Source organism: Mustela lutreola, chromosome 1, assembly GCF_030435805.1.
Source record: "Mustela lutreola isolate mMusLut2 chromosome 1, mMusLut2.pri, whole genome shotgun sequence".
Lineage (NCBI taxonomy): Eukaryota > Metazoa > Chordata > Mammalia > Carnivora > Mustelidae > Mustela > Mustela lutreola.
Window position 1 is genome coordinate 194,754,514 of NC_081290.1, and position 14,886 is coordinate 194,769,399.

The 14,886-nt window shown below is 39.6% G+C and overlaps 1 protein-coding gene across 1 annotated transcript; it reads left to right on the forward strand.

Annotated features, from left to right (window-relative positions):
• Positions 1–2,090: 2,090 nt before the first annotated feature.
• On the forward strand, positions 2,091–3,041 carry LOC131829854 (putative olfactory receptor 8G3). The gene has a single exon (XM_059172085.1). It carries the CDS (start codon positions 2,091–2,093, stop codon positions 3,039–3,041), a length of 951 nt encoding a protein of 316 aa, XP_059028068.1.
• Positions 3,042–14,886: the final 11,845 nt, after the last annotated feature.

Consider the following 14,886-nt stretch of genomic DNA (forward strand, 5'->3'; position numbering starts at 1 on the left):
TGCATGCTTAACTGGCTGAGCCACCCAGGATCCCCACTGTGTGTATTCACAGAAACAAGAAGAAGATATGTTGAGGAAAGAAATTTTCATTATGGGTTTTCACATCTGGTTTTCATTATGGGAGTGACAATTGTTGGGCAAATGAAAGATATAGTGGAGAGATACTCAATAAATTACAATTAAAACAACACTGATATTTATTAAGTTCTTATCAAGAGTCAGGAACTGTGCTAGGCACTTTGTAGGTATCATTTAATTTAATTTTCACATGAGAAATGGAATAAGTTAATGGAAAATGGAAATTAGCATTTCCATTTTTCAAATGATTAGTGGAAGTGTAAGACAAAATTATTTGCATCCATGACTATCTACCTTAATATCAGGACCTATTGGTCCTGATACACAATCATGAAATACTGGAATTGAAAGAGATATTAAGGATTACTTAATCCAACCACCCACCTAGAGCTTATATCCATAAACAATAGCCACAAAATGGCCCTTTAGGCTGTGCTCTAACAGTTCTGGTTGTAAGATCAAGGTGTATGTGATTATTGTCAGGCTTCTTTGATGTAAAACCGGATAGTCCTCCCTATAGTTTCAAGCAGGTCATTTTACCTTATTTTCTTGGAGAAATATAAAATGAGTCCAACACCTTTTAAATGCAACAATATATTGAACATTTGGCAATAACTGTCATGTGCAACATGAATTTTTGGGGCTTTTTTGGTAATTAAATACCCTCAGTTATTTTAGCCATTCATCTAAAGACAAGATTTCTAAATAATTTTTCTGAAATTGTCCAGTTTTTTCTAAATCACGTATAGTATTCTATCTCAAATTAAGAACACTATTCCAACTATGGCTTGAGTATTAAGAAAACGAATTTCCATTTTCTAGAATCTAGTTTTCTTTGCAGTGTAAATGGAATATCTATTAGTCTTTTTTAAAAATATCACATTGTTGACTAGTAGTGAATTAAAACTAATATTTCTAATTGTATTTTGCATGTGTTCTAATAATCCATGTCTCTACCATCCTAAAATTCTGTAGAGAGTACATGCAAAATACATGGCAAGAAGACACCTAATGTTTTTCTTCTAAAACCTTTCTCATATTTTGGGAATAAGAGTAACTTTCTGACCTCCACTACCACCATGATGTCCAATTAACATAAACCATTCATAGTCTTCTGCTTCTCTGGCCACAGAGGTAGAATAAATGATCTAAATATCAGCCATTAGATCACTCCCCTGGGATTATTTAAATTATAAAGGAAGAAAGACAGTTTTCACTCTTGGAAAGTTGTTGAGGTATAATTATGTTATGTTCTTACCTTGTGAGGTAGTAGGTCTGGGTGGAGGAAACTAGGACAAGCAGAGAAGCAGAATTCCAGGTGGAATGATATTGCTAGCTGCCCAGTCCTTCAGGTATTTTGTGCAGAAATTCTAGTAAGGAAAATGATTCAGACCAAATTAACAACTTTTCACAGACTTATGAATCCTGTGTTTATTACTTGTAGAAAACATATTACTCTTTCTTATTTTCAACTGAATGACAATTTAATCATTATGACATTTGATTAATATGCCATGGCATTAATATAGACATATAGGATATCCCATGGGATATAGGATGATTATATATATATAGGAAAGAGTCATTAGAAATAACAGCACTGGCATCACCATACTGTAACCTGAAACTAATATTACACTGTATGTAAACTAACTGGAATTTGAATAAAAAGCTAAAAAAAAAAAAATTACATAACAGTAGTAACTTCCCTACTAACTGACTCAAAGCATGTAAACTTGGAGTTTTCTATTAAAATTGGAAATATCTTAGTTAGAAGTTTCTTGAATTTTCCTCTGGTCAGCTGGAATCATTGGTTGTCCCAGAGTGATAGAGGAGATTCAAGAGATACCTGCATTAGGAATGTCCTTTGATGTGGGATAAAATAATGATCTCCATAAAATTATTCTCTCCCTCACACACATACACACATACATATGAATATACACATTCACACACCCCACACAAGTACACTTATTTTCTGTTTTTTAAGCTTAGAACACTTTGAGAGGATAATGGACCCTGGAAATCACTCTACAGTGACTGACTTCATCCTTGCTGGGCTAACAGAGAAACCAGAACTCCAGCTGCCCCTTTTCTTCCTCTTCCTAGGAATCTATGTGGTCACGATGGTGGGGAACCTGGGCATGATCACGCTGAAAGGGCTCAGTGCTCACTTGCACACCCCCATGTACTACCTCCTCAGCAATTTGTCCTTCATTGATCTCTGCCATTCCACTGTCATCACTCCCAAAATGCTGGTGAACTTTGTGACACAAAAGAACGTCACTCCCTACTATGAATGCATGACTCAGCTGTATTTCTTCCTTGTTTTTGGTATTGCAGAGTGTCACATGCTGGCTGTAATGGCTTATGACCGCTATGCTGCCATCTGTAATCCCCTGCTTTACAATGTCATCATGTCTTCCCACTTCTGCTTCTGGCTCACAGTAGGAGTTTATAGTTTGGGCATCATTGGATCTACAATCCACACGGGCTTCATGATGAGACTCCTTTTCTGCAAGAGCAATGTGGTTAACCATTATTTCTGTGATCTCTTCCCACTCTTGGAGCTGTCCTGTTCCAACATCTACGTCAATGAATTACTGGTCCTAGTCTTGAGTGCATTTAACATCCTGACTCCTGCCTTAACAATCCTTGTCTCCTACGTCTTCATCCTCTCCAGCATCCTCCGCATCCGCTCCACTGAGGGCAGGTCCAAAGCCTTCAGCACCTGCAGCTCCCACATCTCAGCTGTGGCTGTCTTCTATGGATCTGCTGCCTTCATGTACCTGCAGCCATCATCTGTGAGCTCCATGGACCAAGGGAAAGTGTCCTCCGTGTTTTATACCACCATTGTGCCCATGCTGAACCCCCTGATCTATAGCCTGCGGAATAAGGATGTCAAATTTGCCCTGAAGAAAATTCTGGAGAGTAGAAAGTGTTCAAGAATAGAATCAATATGATGTCATGTCAGAAACAGTTTTTAATTTGTTAATATATGTAACATGTTAAGTTTATTGTTCAAATGTTTGGAAATTCAATGATACTCTCCCACATAACACATTTCCTACATTCTTCTCCAGGCCATTCCTTGGAAGCTTATTGGAGTGATTATGAGTAGAGAAATACTAAGAATAAAATCAAAGGCTCTCGAGTATGAAAGGAGCCCTGGTTTTATTTTTAATGATAACAGAAATAATAAGAACGATGATGATGATGATGATGATTTTTGAAGATAATAGTAGTTTGTAGATTATTAAGATTTTGTGAAATATCAAGCACTATGTTCAGCACTTTAAATGAATGACTTTATTTATAATATTTACTTGCCAAATGTTTTTAGTTTTCTCTCAGGAAAAGCCCTTGTATTACTTCTCTTTCAAAGATGAAATAGAACCTTAATTCCTTTGAGTAAATGCCCTATGTCCCAAACATAAATGATTGATCCTAGAAAGTTTGGCTCCAGGACCCACGATTTTACTCAAATGATGCTTTGGTCTCATGTAACTGTGGATAGGTCTAGAACATCCTCAAGATTTTCCTTCCAAAAACAGATGACATCTCCAGTTTCTTATGTAAGAGTGCTGTTTTCCTACAGATACCTTCAATATTATTTTCACTTTTATTTCATTTGATAGGATCAAAATCTTTCACACATGGTAGACTCTCCTTACAGAAGCTCAAGTTATCATTCTTGATAGCAATGATTTATATAAAAGCAGCCCAACCAACATTATTTTGTCTCTATACCAGTGATGCTGTAGCTCTTTATGAAGTAACCCCTATGAAAGCCAAAAATCCTGCTAAGTCATACCATTTATATGTGGTTCATCCTCTTTTCCCCATAATTTACAAATAATTGCCATAGCATGCCAATTTCATCTTTAAAACATCTTGCCTTTCCTTTCATATTTTGCTTTTCTGCTTCTGGGCTTTTAACATCTTGTTACTGTGGATTTGTATGATACTCTAAATATTTAACTGTTTTCTGTCTCTTCTCAATTCAAACCATACACCTTATTGTTGTCACAACGGTGTTCTTAGGTTACTGTGTTTATGTTATTCACCTGATACAAAAAGTTGCAGTGTTTACATTGAGTATCCAATACAGGACAGGAATATTTATCTCACTACTCTTATATTCCACTATCTGCTTATTCATGTCAAACATTCATTTTCAAAAAGTCCCCATAGTTTTTATGTGACTTAATTTTCATCAGTCCAAGAAAAGGAAGGGAAAATAGCTACAATTATGACTCCTGTCTTGGGCATGATTCCTAGCCCAGTGCTCTGTCCAGTAGACACAAATGGACTTGTGCAGGACAGAGTGCTGGTGGGTAGACCCTTGAATCACTGCAGCTTCAGGCCCTATATAAAATACAGATTAAATGAAAGGTAATGGTCTCTTCAATAAAAAGGGAGGCAAAGTCTCTGCAGACTCAGAAAATCATGTCATATTTTGGGTAATATGTAAAGCTACTAAAAGAGAAAAGTAGACAGAGGACAGTTCATGAATCACATCTGGATCACTACAAGACATGACTATCTTAGTGATGGGAGCTGCTGAATGTTTTTTAAGCAAGTGAAACAATTAGCTTTGCATGCTAGCAGTATCATACTTAAGGTGGTGAGGAAGATGGATGGAAAGACATTAAGGCTGAATCGAGACTGGTCAGCAGCCATTTGATTGTTCTAAGCAAGACACTGCATGCAATGGCAGCGGAGCTAGAAAGGAAGGCGACGCTCAAGAGGTTTTTGAAAAATGGATCATTCAGACAGAGCTGAACGGAGGTGCGTTGAGGTACAGAAAAGTGCAAGGATGAATGCAAATTTTGAGTCTGAATTATTATATAGAAGGACCATGATGACAGAACTCTCAGGATGGAGCTGAAGGCAGCAAGGCAATTGGGTCACATAAGTCCTGTAAAACTCAACTCTCTCTGTTTGTTTCTCTCTCTCTCTAAAATATGTATACATATACACATTATATGTACACATATTATATATAGACACACATATATATTTAATTTTCTGAATCAGTACATATACCCTGACAGAATGAAAACTATGGTTTCCATGAATCTCAATTATTTTCATTATTGTGTAATCATTTATGGAAGGGTCGTTTTATACCCTTCCCGTTTCTGTCTTAACCTCCAACTCCCTTCCTCCAACTCTGCTCCTGCTCCTTTTATTCAGCACACTGAGAAAACAGGCAGATCTAGTCTGCTCACTTGCAAAGTGGCATTTCGGACACGTAGTTTCTCCCATAAACACCCTGGAACCTGGCAACCACAGCTATTCCAAAGCTGAAAGAAGCTTTGTGATGTGTGAGCATACAAAACCTTGCTTGAATCTGCATGAATTATAGATAGTGAAAGGGACTCAGAACAAGAGATCATTTGATGCGTTGTTCCTTGAGGGGAGTCCACAGACCACCAGGATGGGTAAAATCTAAGAGTGTGTTAAAATGCATTATCTCAAGCCATACACTGGCTTTCCTAAGTCAAGGACCTGCTTTTGAACAAGAATCCCAGGTGATTCCTGTGCACACTGACGTTTGACAAGTTTGGGAGTACCTGGGTGGCTCAGTTGGCTGGGTATCCAACTCCAGATTTCAGCTCAGGTCATGATCTCAGGGTTGTGAGATCAAGTCCCATGTCAGGCTCTGTGCTCAGTGGGAAGTCTAGTTGAAGATTCTCTCCCTCTGCTCCTTCCCTGCTTTGTGCATGCATGTGTGCCCATGCTCTCCCCTTGCCAAAAATAAATAAATAAATCTTTTTGGGAAAAAGTTTGACAGGTTTTAGAAAACATATTATTATAAGAACTCATCCCCCCAAACTGTGGTTTAATTGATACGGGGTTCCAGGTGGATATAGAGATTTTAAAAACCTCCCTTGATTATTTTAAATGTGCTGTTATAAGTGAGACACACTAATGTAACCCAACACTAACATAAAAGTAAACTTCTTTCAAAAGAATTGAACTTGGGGGGGGGGGACAAGATGGCGGGGGAATAAGAGGAGGTGCCTTTTCAGCTGGTACCCCAAAGTGAGCTGATTACCTATCAAAGAACTTCATTCACCCATGAAATCAGCCTGAGATCAAAATTATACATGTCTGGATCTCTACAGGGGCAGAAGCCACCAGTGGGCAGGTAAAGTGGAGTGGGAACAAGGGACTGATATCAGAAGATAAACAAAAGGGGGAGGGAGCCACCAGAGGCAACTGGTTGGAAAGTAATACCCCAATAGGAGCGAGAGTGCCCTGGGGACCAGCTTCTGGGGACCAGCATTAACTTAGAGACTGGTTGAAAGCATTCCAAAAGAGCAAAGGATCACGGGGGGGGGGGGGGGGGAATTGTGGGAATCAGGGCAGCTAGGGACAGGGGCTTAAGTCCCCAGTCCCAGGACAGCCTCCCCTGGCGCTGAGGCAGAGAAAGTGCGGCGGAGAAACCAGCTCTTGGTCCCTAAGCCGCCAGCGTGCCCGAGAATGCCTAGGTTCTAGCTCCTGTGAGGGGATGGGAGCCACACCAGTTGGCAGAATGCAGGAGCTCTGCTACAAAGCCTGAGATACGCGCGCACGTCCCTCATGCTCCCCTGAGAGAGTTACAAAGGCCCGGCTGGAGCTCTTTGACCTGAGCCATTGTTTCAAAGCCAAAGCCGGGTGCCCCAAACTCTTCCCTGACAGAGGTGCACAAAAGCCCAGCCTGGTGCTTTCGGACCTGCGCCCTGTTCTCAGTGCCTGAGACGCGCGCGCGACCCATAGCTGCCCCTGAAAGAGGCGCATGCAAGCTGGGCACTCTGAGACCCAGCAAGACCAGGCACTCCCAGCCCTGGCCAGAGGCAAAATCCCAGTGTGTGATAGATGCTTGGAACCTCTCTGGCGGTCAGGAGCTCCCAGACAGCCGCCACTGCCCTGGCTTTGGGTACAAGCAAAAGATCCTGCACCCCCAGGGTCTGCAACTTGGAACCTGCTCTGCCAGCGGCCAAGGGGGAACTTATTTAGGCTCTGCACCCAGGCTGAGGCTTCTCTCTGAGAGGGAGATCAGGGTGCGGTTTGTTTTCCTCTAAAACTACAAAAACCATCAAAGGCAGTCAAGGTGAGATAAAAAATCGTGAACAAACATAAAAACCACCAGAGAACAAAAGCCTGAAAAAAAACAGTTTCCTCAGAGCCCATCCCCTTGAGGGGGGCGGGAGGACTCAACTCAGGAAACATCATTGACTGACAACTCACGTGGCAGGCCCCTCCCCCAGAAAACAAAGGAAGAAGGAAAAAAAAAAAGGACTACAAGAGAACAAACACTACTTCATAGGAAAACTTGTATTGTTCACTCGTTCCCACTATTCCGGGTCTTTTTTTTTTTTACACATAGGTAATTTTTTTTAACCTATTTACCATCACAGCGAGCTGTACAATACATCAAATTCCATAATACCCTTCTAACCTGAACTTTTTGATACATACACCTATGTGTTTCTTTAGCATTTTTATTTTTTGAATTCCTTTTTTAAAATTTTAGTTTAGTTTAGTCTAGTTTATTCCTTTTTATTTTTATCCTCTAATATTCATATGGAGTTAAACTTCAAAGTAATCCCCTTTCCCCAATCAATACTACCCCTATAGGTAAGCCAATTTTTAATCCCCCTTATCTTAGGAAAGCTGAGTCCTTTAACAAAGGTATCAAGATACATCCAGGAAGAATCAAAACAACCTTCCTCACACACACTGAGAATTTATAAGAACTCTCCCATCTTCCACCAGTGTTTCTGTGTTTATCTGTTTGTCCTGATAGCATATAAATCTTACACTTGGGGTTCTTTTTGACGAGGTTCTTCCTTTATTTGCATACATATATTTTTTCTCTTGTCATATACTTGTATGAGTCTTTTTGTCTCTTTTTTTTTGTCTACTTCATAAATCTTACCTTGGGGCACATCTGGGCTGAACCTTGTCTTTCATCTTCTCTTTCTTTCCTGTCTCTCTCTCTCATTTTTTTTTTCTTTTTCTTTTCTTTTGTCTCTCGTTTGGGTGGGGAATCCTGATTGCTCAGAAGTGTTCCAGGGTGCACCTTGACTGCACCACAGTTGATACATCCAGCTACATCTGTCCAGTCATCTCCACCAAAATGACTAGGAAGAGGAATGCCCAACAGAAGAAAAATACAGAGGATGGACCTTCTGCAACAGAGCTAACGGCTATCAAAATAGACAATATGTCGGAAAGCGAATTCAGGCTAACAATTATCCAGGCAATAGCTAGGTTGGAGAAAGCCATGGATGACCAAATGGAATTGATTAGGGCCGAACTGAAAGCGACCAGACAGGATGTTCAAATGTTAGGGCAGAGCTTAAAGCTACCAGGGAGGAGGTTCACAATGTCCTTAATGAGTTCCAATCTAATCTAAACTTTCTCAAAGCTAGGGTAACTGAGAAAGAAGATAGAATTAGTGATCTGGAAGACAAACAGATAGAGAGAAAGGATCAGGAGGAAGCCTGGAACAAACAGCTTAGAAACCACGAAAACAGAATCAGGGAAATAAATGATGCCATGAAGCGTTCCAATGTCAGAATTATTGGATCCCTGAAGAAGAGGTGAAAGAAAGAAGTCTAGAAGATATAGTGGAACAAGTCCTTCATGAAAATTTTCCCAATCTCGTGAATGGAACCAGCGTTCAGGTACTAGAGGCTGAACGGTCTCCACCCAAGATTATACATTCCAAAAAAAAACATCACGACATCTGATAGTCAAATTGAGGAATTATAATTGTAGGTATAATCTCTTGAAAGCCGCCAAGGCAAAGAGGCTCCTTACTTAGAGAGGGAAGCCCATCAGAATAACGTCAGACCTGTCCACAGAGACCTGGCAAGGCAGAAAAGGCTCGGAAGATATATTCAGGGCACTAAATGAGAAGAACATGCAGCCAAGAATACTTTATCCAGCAAGACTGACATTCAAAATGGATGGAGAGATAAAGAGTTTCCAAGACCAGCAAGGCTTAAAAGACCATGCAACCACCAAGCCGACACTGCAGGAAATATTAAGGAGGATTCTATAAAAGAGGAAAAATCTTAAGAATAGCAGAAATATAGAGACTGTCTACAGAAAGAAAGACTTCAAAGGTAACTCAAAGTCAATAAAAACGTATCTATCAATAATCACTCTCAATATGAATGGCCTAAAGGCGCCCATAAAACTGCACAGGGTTACAGATTGGATAAAACGACAGGACCCATCCATATGTTGTCTACAAGGGACCCATTTTAAACCTAAAGATACACCAAGACTGAAAGTGAAGGGATGGAGAAGCATCTTTCATGCCAATGGGACTCAAAAGAAGGCTGGGGTAGCGATTCTCATATCAGATAAATTAGACTTTAAACTAAAGACTGTAGTCAGAGATACAGAAGGACACTACATAATCCTTGAAGGAACTATCCACCGAGATGATCTAACAATTGTAAATATCTATGCTCCCAATATGGGAGTAGCCAATTACCTAAGAAAACTGTTAATCAAGATAAAGAGTCATATTGATATGAATACACTAATCGTAGGAGATCTTATCACGCCTCTCTCAGAAATAGATCATCGAAGCAGAAAATCAATAAAGAAACAAGAGCATTGAATGACACATTGGACCAGATGGACCTCATAGATACATAAAGAACATTCCACCCTAAAACAACAGAATACTCATTCTTCTCAAGTGCACATGGAACCTTCTCCAGAATAGACCATATACTGGGTCACAAATCAGGACTCAACCAATACCAAAAGACTGAGATTATTCCCTGCACATTCTCAGATCACAATGCTATGAAACTGGAGCTCAATCAGAAGGAAAAGTTCAGAAGGAACGCAAACACCTGGAAGCTAAAGACCACCTTGCTTAAGAAGGCTTGGATCAACTAGGAGATCAAAAAAGAACTGAAACAATTCATGGAACCAATGAGAATGAAGACACTTCGGTCCAAAACCTATGGGATACAGCAAAGGTGGTCCTAAGGGGGAAATACAGAGCCATCCAAGCCTCCCTCAAAAAAATTGAAAAATCCAGAACACAGCAGCTCTCTCTACACCTTAAAGAACTGGAGAATCAACAACAAATCAAACCAACTCCACACATAAGAAGGGAAATCATCAAGATTAGAGCTGAGATCGATGAGGTAGAAACCAGAGATACAGTAGAATGTATCAATGAAACTAGAAGTTGGTTTTTTGAAAGAATCAATAAGATCAATAAACCATTGGCCACACTAATCCAAAAGAAAAGAGAGAAAGCCCAAATTCACAAAATTGTGAATGAAAAGGGAGAGATCACAACGAACACCAAGGAAGTAGAAACAATCATCAGAGGTTATTATCAAGTTATATGCCAATAAGCTTAGCAACCTAGATGAAATGCATGCATTCCTGGAAAACTATCAAAATTGAACCAGGAAGAAATCTACAACCTGAATAGACTGATATCCAATAACGAGATTGAAGCAGTGATCAAAACCTCCCAAAAAACAAGAGCCCAGGACCTGATGGATTCCCTGGGGAATTCTACCAAACTTTCAAAGAAGAAATAACACCTATTCTCCTGAAGCTGTTTCAAAAAATTGAAGCAGAAGGAAAACTTCCAGACTCTTTCTATGAAGCCAGCATTACCCTGATCTCCAAGCCAGGCAAAGACCCTACCAAAAAGGAGAATTTTAGACCAATATCACTGATGAATATGGATGCTAAGATTCTCAACAAGATCCTAGCCAACAGGATCCAACAGCACATTAAAAAGATTATCCACCATGACCAGGTGGGATTCATCCCTGGGCTACAAGGATGGTTCAACATTCACAAATCAATGTGATACAACAAATTAATATGAGAAGAGAGAAGAACCACATAGTCCTCTCAATTGATGCAGAAAAAGCATTTGACAAAATCCAGCATCCGTTCCTGTTTAAAACGCTTTAAAGTACAGGGATAGAGGGAACATTCCTGAACTTCATCAAATCTATCTATGAAAGACCCACAGCAAATATCATCCTCAATGGGAAAACGCTTGCAGCCTTCCCGTTGAGAACAGGAACAAGACAAGGATGCCCACTCTCACCACTCTTGTTCAACATAGTATTAGAATTTCTAGCAACAGCAATCAGACAACAAAGAGAAATAAAAGGTATCCAAATTGGCAATGAAGAAGTCAAACTCTCTCTCTTCGCAGATGACAGGATTCTTTATATGGAAAGCCCAAAAGACTCCACCCCCAAACTACTAGAACTCATACAGCAATTCAGCAATGTGGCAGGATACAAAGTCAATGTGCAGAAATCAGTGGCTTTCTTATACACTAACAATGAAAATACAGAAAGGGAAATTAGAGAATCTATTCCATTTACTATAGCACCAAGAACCATAAGATACCTGGGAGTAAACCTAACCAAAGGGGTAAAGGTCTGTACTCAAGGAACTACAGAACACTCATGAAGGAAATTGAAGAAGACACAAAAAGATGGAAGAACACATCATGCTTTTGGATCGGAAGAATAAATATTGTTAAAATGTCTATACTGCCTAAAGCAATCTATACTTTTAATGCCATTCTGATCAATATTCCACTGGTATTCTTCAAAGAGCTGGAGCAAATAGTCCAAAAATTTGTATGGAATCAGAAGAGACCCGGAATCGCTAAGGAAATGTTGAAAAACAAAAATAAAGCTGGGGGCATCACGTTACCTGATTTCAAACTTTATTACAAAGCTGTGATCACCAATACAACATGGTACTGGCATAAAAACAGACACCTAGACCAGTGGAACAGAGTAGAGAGCCCAGATATGGACCCTCTACTCTATGGTCAATTAATCTTCTACAAAACAGGAAAAAATATACAGTGGAAAGAAGTTTCTTCAATAAATGGTGGTGTGAAAACTGGACAGCTATATGTAGAAGAATGAAACTCGACCATTCTCTTACACCGTACACAAAGATAAACTCAAAATGGATAAAAGACCTCAATGTGAGACAGGAATCCATCAGAATCCTAGAGGAGAACATAGGCAGTAATCTCTTTGATATCAGCCACAGCAACTTCTTTCAAGATATGTCTCCAAAGGCAAAGGAAACAAAAGCGAAAATAAACTTTTGGGACTTCATCAAAATCAAAAGCTTCTGCACAGCAAAGGAAACAGTCAATAAAATAAAGAGGCAACCCATGGAATGGGAGAAGATATTTGCAAATGACAGTACAGACAAAAGGTTGATATCCAGGATCTATAATGAACTCCTCAAACTCAACACACACAGAACAGGCAAACATATCAAAAAATGGGAAGAAGATATGAACAGACACTTCTCCAATGAAGACATACAAATGACTATCAGACACATGAAAAAATGTTCATCATCACTAGCCCTCAGGGAGATTCAAATTAAAACCACATTGAGATATCACCTTACACCAGTTAGAATGGCTAAAATTAACAAAACAGGAAACAACATGTGTTGGAGAGGATGTGGAGAAAGGGAACCCTTTCTCCACATCCTCTCCAACACATGTTGTCGGTGGGAATGCAAGTTGGTGCAGCCACTTTGGAGAACAGTGTGGAGATTCCTCAAGAAATTAAAAATAGAGCTTCCCTATGACCCTGCAATTGCACTCCTGGGTATTTACCCCAACGATACAGATGTAGTGAAAAGAAGGGCCATCTGTACCCCAATGTTTATAGCAGCAATGGCCACGGTCGCCAAACTATGGAAAGAACCAAGATGCCCTTCAACAGATGAATGGATAAGGAAGATGTGGTCCATATACACTATGGAGTATTATGCCTCCATCAGAAAGGATGAATACCCAACTTTTGTAGCAACATGGACGGGACTGGAAGAGATTATGCTGAGTGAAATAAGTCAAGCAGAGAGAGTCAATGATCAGATGGTTTCACTTATTTGTGGAGCATAACAAATATCATGGAGGACAAGGGGTGTTAGGGAGGAGAAGGGAGTTGGGATAAATTGGAAGGGGAGGTGAATCATGAGAGCCTATGGACTCTGAAAAACAACCTGAGGTGTTTGAAGTGGCAGGGTGTGGGAGGTTGGGGTACCAGGTTGTGGGTATTATAGAGGGCACGGATTTCATGGAGCACTGGGTGTGGTGTAAAATAATGAATATTGTTTTTCTGAAAATAAATTAATTAATAAAAAAAGAATTGAACTTAATATATTTAATGATATATTATAAGAGCTCCCCTGATGTGAGTGTCTCATTTACCTTAACTCATACTGTAATAAATCTGCTTCCAATTATTACAGCTTTAGGGAAAAAATTAAAAATATATAAGAAAGGAGAATTAATTAGTGTGGAACACTGGAGCCTGTAATAAAATATATTCTTTAAATATTCCATTTAGCAGGTGGGATTATTTTTGTGAGGACGTCACAAAAGCAAACATTACGTCAAAATTCTGAATTCTTACCCTACACATTTAATATCCAGTTTTATATAGCTCTGACTTTTGAATCAAGTAAGTATATTACCTAGTTATGCATAAAATAAGATTTTCTTATGTAAGAAAAATGGTTCAGTTCACTACTTTAAAATTCTGTCCCCATTAACAGAAAGATACCTGGTCAGGGTTTGCCTTGATCCTCTAAAAGGAGCTATTCACAATGTGGGCTGTGAACCAACTGCACTGACTGGGAGCTTGTAAGAAATGCAGAATCTCAAACCCCACTGGGGCCTGCTGGGCATGATCTACATTTAAAAAAAAAAAAAAATCCTGGGGCGCCTAGGTGGCTCAGTGGATTAAAGTGTCTGCCTTCTGCTCAGGTCATGGTCCCAAGGTCCTGGGATGGAGCCCCACATCAGGCTCTCTGCTCAGCAGGCATCCTGCCTCCCTCTCTAGCTGCCTGCCTCTCTGCCTGCTTGTGATCTCTGTCTGTCAAACAAATAAATAAAATCTTTAAAAAAAAATCCTCAGGTGATCCTATGAAAAATCTTTATCATTAATTGATAAAACCAGAATTGATGAAGAATCTCTAGAACAAACGGGGGAATGCTAAAGATAAGTACTTCTTTTCTCAAAAGCTTGTACCCTGAGACATGGAAATCCTCAAGAGGATTTATCCCCATGTTGCTTGGTGCCTGGCTTGGTGCCTTGCTCCTGAAACTAGGAGCAACCTTCAGAGCTCAGTGATGAGAACCACTCAGGGGCCCGTGGCGGAAGAGGAGTTTGCTACCCTGAAGCCAGAGAAATGCAAACTGAAGACCTACAGTTGGAGGCACTGACTTATGACCTCAAAGACTATGATTCACTAACTCCTGTGATAGAATAAGAAATCTCTAATAAAAATCTCTCCGGATGAATTGAGAGATTTTGGGCAGTTGATGAATAAAAAGGTTTGAGAATACTTTCTAAAGATTTAGGAGCCACTAAGAAAAGAATTTAAAAAAAAAACATCAGATATGAGGATAGAGGGGAGACAGTGATCATGATTTAAGTAAAGTGATGGCATATGTCATAGAATAGTGGAGATAACACTAGAAATCGATCATCTGGAAATAGAAGATGTGTGAATTATTTAGAGCTGTGGAGGTAACCTTCAGAAGAAGACATGAAAGAGAATCTGTTTATCAGAGCTATGCAGAGATTAAATTGTCCCTTAAGGAAAAGACTGAGTGTAGGGAGGATGATTCAGGAAGTATGGCTTTGTCATTATAATCATGCTTAGATTTTTACAGTCATAAGTTTTATAAATACTGTAAGCTCCCTCAATGACTTGATGATCAAACATGTGGGGAAATCCTGGATAAATAAA

Coding starts and splice junctions, on each gene's coding strand:
- LOC131829854 (XM_059172085.1), top strand. CDS start 2,091: ATGGACCCTGGAAATCACTCTACAGTGACTGACTTCATCCTTGCTGGG.